The following is a 1,983-nucleotide window of genomic DNA, read 5'->3' as shown; positions in this document are numbered from 1 at the left end:
GCTTCCTTGTTTGGTTATGTGGTCTGTGTTAGCTTTCATTTTTCCACCTAAGCACAGAGGAATGTTCAAATAAACGTCTGTCTTTACGACACGTTAAACGGTGAAAATTAAGATACTGAGGCAAATGTTTACTTTGAATTTAAAATAGTAAACGGTGATAAAACGACGGCTAAGAACATTAAAAAGGAAAACAACGCAGCACAACTTCCAAAAGTTGTAATATAGAGAGAGAGGAGTTTAGTGAAGCCACACGGGGATATCTCAGTCACTCGCATTACAATTACAACTGTCCTGCAAACTGTCCTGACTGTCCTGCAGCTGCGGCCCTAGGGAGTTAGTGCCCACCGCAGTTATTGTGGAGATATTTTACAGTTTGACAAACATTTAACATCCGTCAGGCATTGCACATTTACAATGAAAGAAATTTAATTTATCCATAAATAATTGTGGAATCAAATAAAGCGTGAAACCCTTTATGTGTTCACTACATCCCGATTTTATCAAATGCTGACCTCAGGTTTAACTTCTGAGTCACAGTGTGGACACCACAGTGCGCTGAAAACCGCTGCGAAGCACATTTGAATTACCAGTAAAACTTACCCACGTTCATGTAGAGTAGGACACACAGCAGCGCTTGGTAAATCCACATTATTTGGGGTCTCATTATTTTCATGGCGGTTTTCCGAGCCTTGGACCGCTGACAGTCTCCCCGCGGTTTATTCCTGCTTATAAGGTCGGAGCGCTGCTCAACGTGTATATGATGAAGAGGAGGAAGCCCTCACCACATCACCACAGTACGTCTCCTCTTAGACCACCCTCCACCCGCTTTGGTGGAAACCCGTCCTTGGTTCAACCCCACCGCGCGTTTTATCACCTCGTCCCTCCTCCCCCATCCGAAGCAATTAAACGACACTTTTGTTACACACTCTCTGATGGTCTCCCGCAACTTGCTTGAATTAGTAAGTGCGTGAGTGCTCGAGTTTGGGGGGGGGGGGGTTTGACTGGACCGGATACGTGTCATTTCCTTGAGAAATGACTGATCAGACACTAATACGGGTAAACAAGTATTATAATGTCCAAATAGCAAATTGCAGTAATTTATATGAAGTTGCGTTTGCTGTTTGACTATCTCAGAAATAGTCAAACCGTGTTACGTAGCCCATGCTACGATTACCTAACACACACACACGCACGCACGCACACACGCGCATACATGCAAACACGTACACACGTACACACGCACACACACACACACACGCGCGAGCGCACACACACGCCTGACAGTGGGACGTGTCGGTGCTTAAACTCCGTGGAGGGCAGATGCGAGCGTGCTACGATTACGGTGTCGTCTTGTGAGGTATCGAGACCGATGTACAAACACCAGCGAAAGGAATTTACCATTAAATCGTGTTATGCTGACTTTCAAAGGCGCACGCGCTGAACTTTGGTTTGCAAAAGCGTTGTGAACAATTGTCCATATACATTAGTGATGAAATTACATACAGTTTAAGGCTGACGTGAAACGGAGACTCTGAAGAGAGTCCACATAAATTTTAAAAATGACACAAGGGCATATGTGGAAAATGACACAGCTTTAGTAATCATACAGCATCCAAACATACCACAAGCACATGAAAGGCTTAAAGACGAGCTCCACTACAGAGTTGGTGAAGGCCAAAGTACACCACTGAAGACTGTTGAGCAGCTCTTCAAAGTCCTTCATGAAAAAATAAACCATGTGAGACATTAAAGCTGTTGTCCACCATCACTTATCACAGGCCTGTTTGTGGGTAGAGGGGTAATCAGCAAGAGCTGCATTCAGACACACCAGAGAGGAATGTGAGAGGCTAACCACTTCATAACCAGGAAATTGCTATTTCATGGTGATAGTTCTTTTTTTTCTCCATTATTAATAAAGTTTGATATGTAATAGTGAAGAGTCCCTCATTTGGTCCAACTCACATCTGGTCTGCTCTCTCTCTC

At 44.1% G+C, this 1,983-nt stretch overlaps 1 protein-coding gene across 1 annotated transcript in view; it reads right to left on the bottom strand.

Annotated features, from left to right (window-relative positions):
- hgfa (hepatocyte growth factor a) overlaps positions 1-908 on the bottom strand; it is a 27,243-nt gene extending 26,335 nt beyond the window's left edge. Inside the window, exon 1 of the mRNA XM_077006749.1 lies at positions 601-908. Within this exon, the coding sequence (XP_076862864.1) occupies positions 601-673 (73 nt within the window). The 5' untranslated portion in view covers positions 674-908. The remainder of the gene's footprint in view (positions 1-600) is intronic.
- Between the last annotated feature and the right edge of the window lie 1,075 nt (positions 909-1,983).

The sequence above is a fragment of the Brachyhypopomus gauderio genome, chromosome 5 (genome assembly GCF_052324685.1).
Source record: "Brachyhypopomus gauderio isolate BG-103 chromosome 5, BGAUD_0.2, whole genome shotgun sequence".
Lineage (NCBI taxonomy): Eukaryota > Metazoa > Chordata > Actinopteri > Gymnotiformes > Hypopomidae > Brachyhypopomus > Brachyhypopomus gauderio.
Note: the sequence above shows the minus strand (reverse complement) of the source record. Positions and strands in the feature narration are given on the sequence as shown.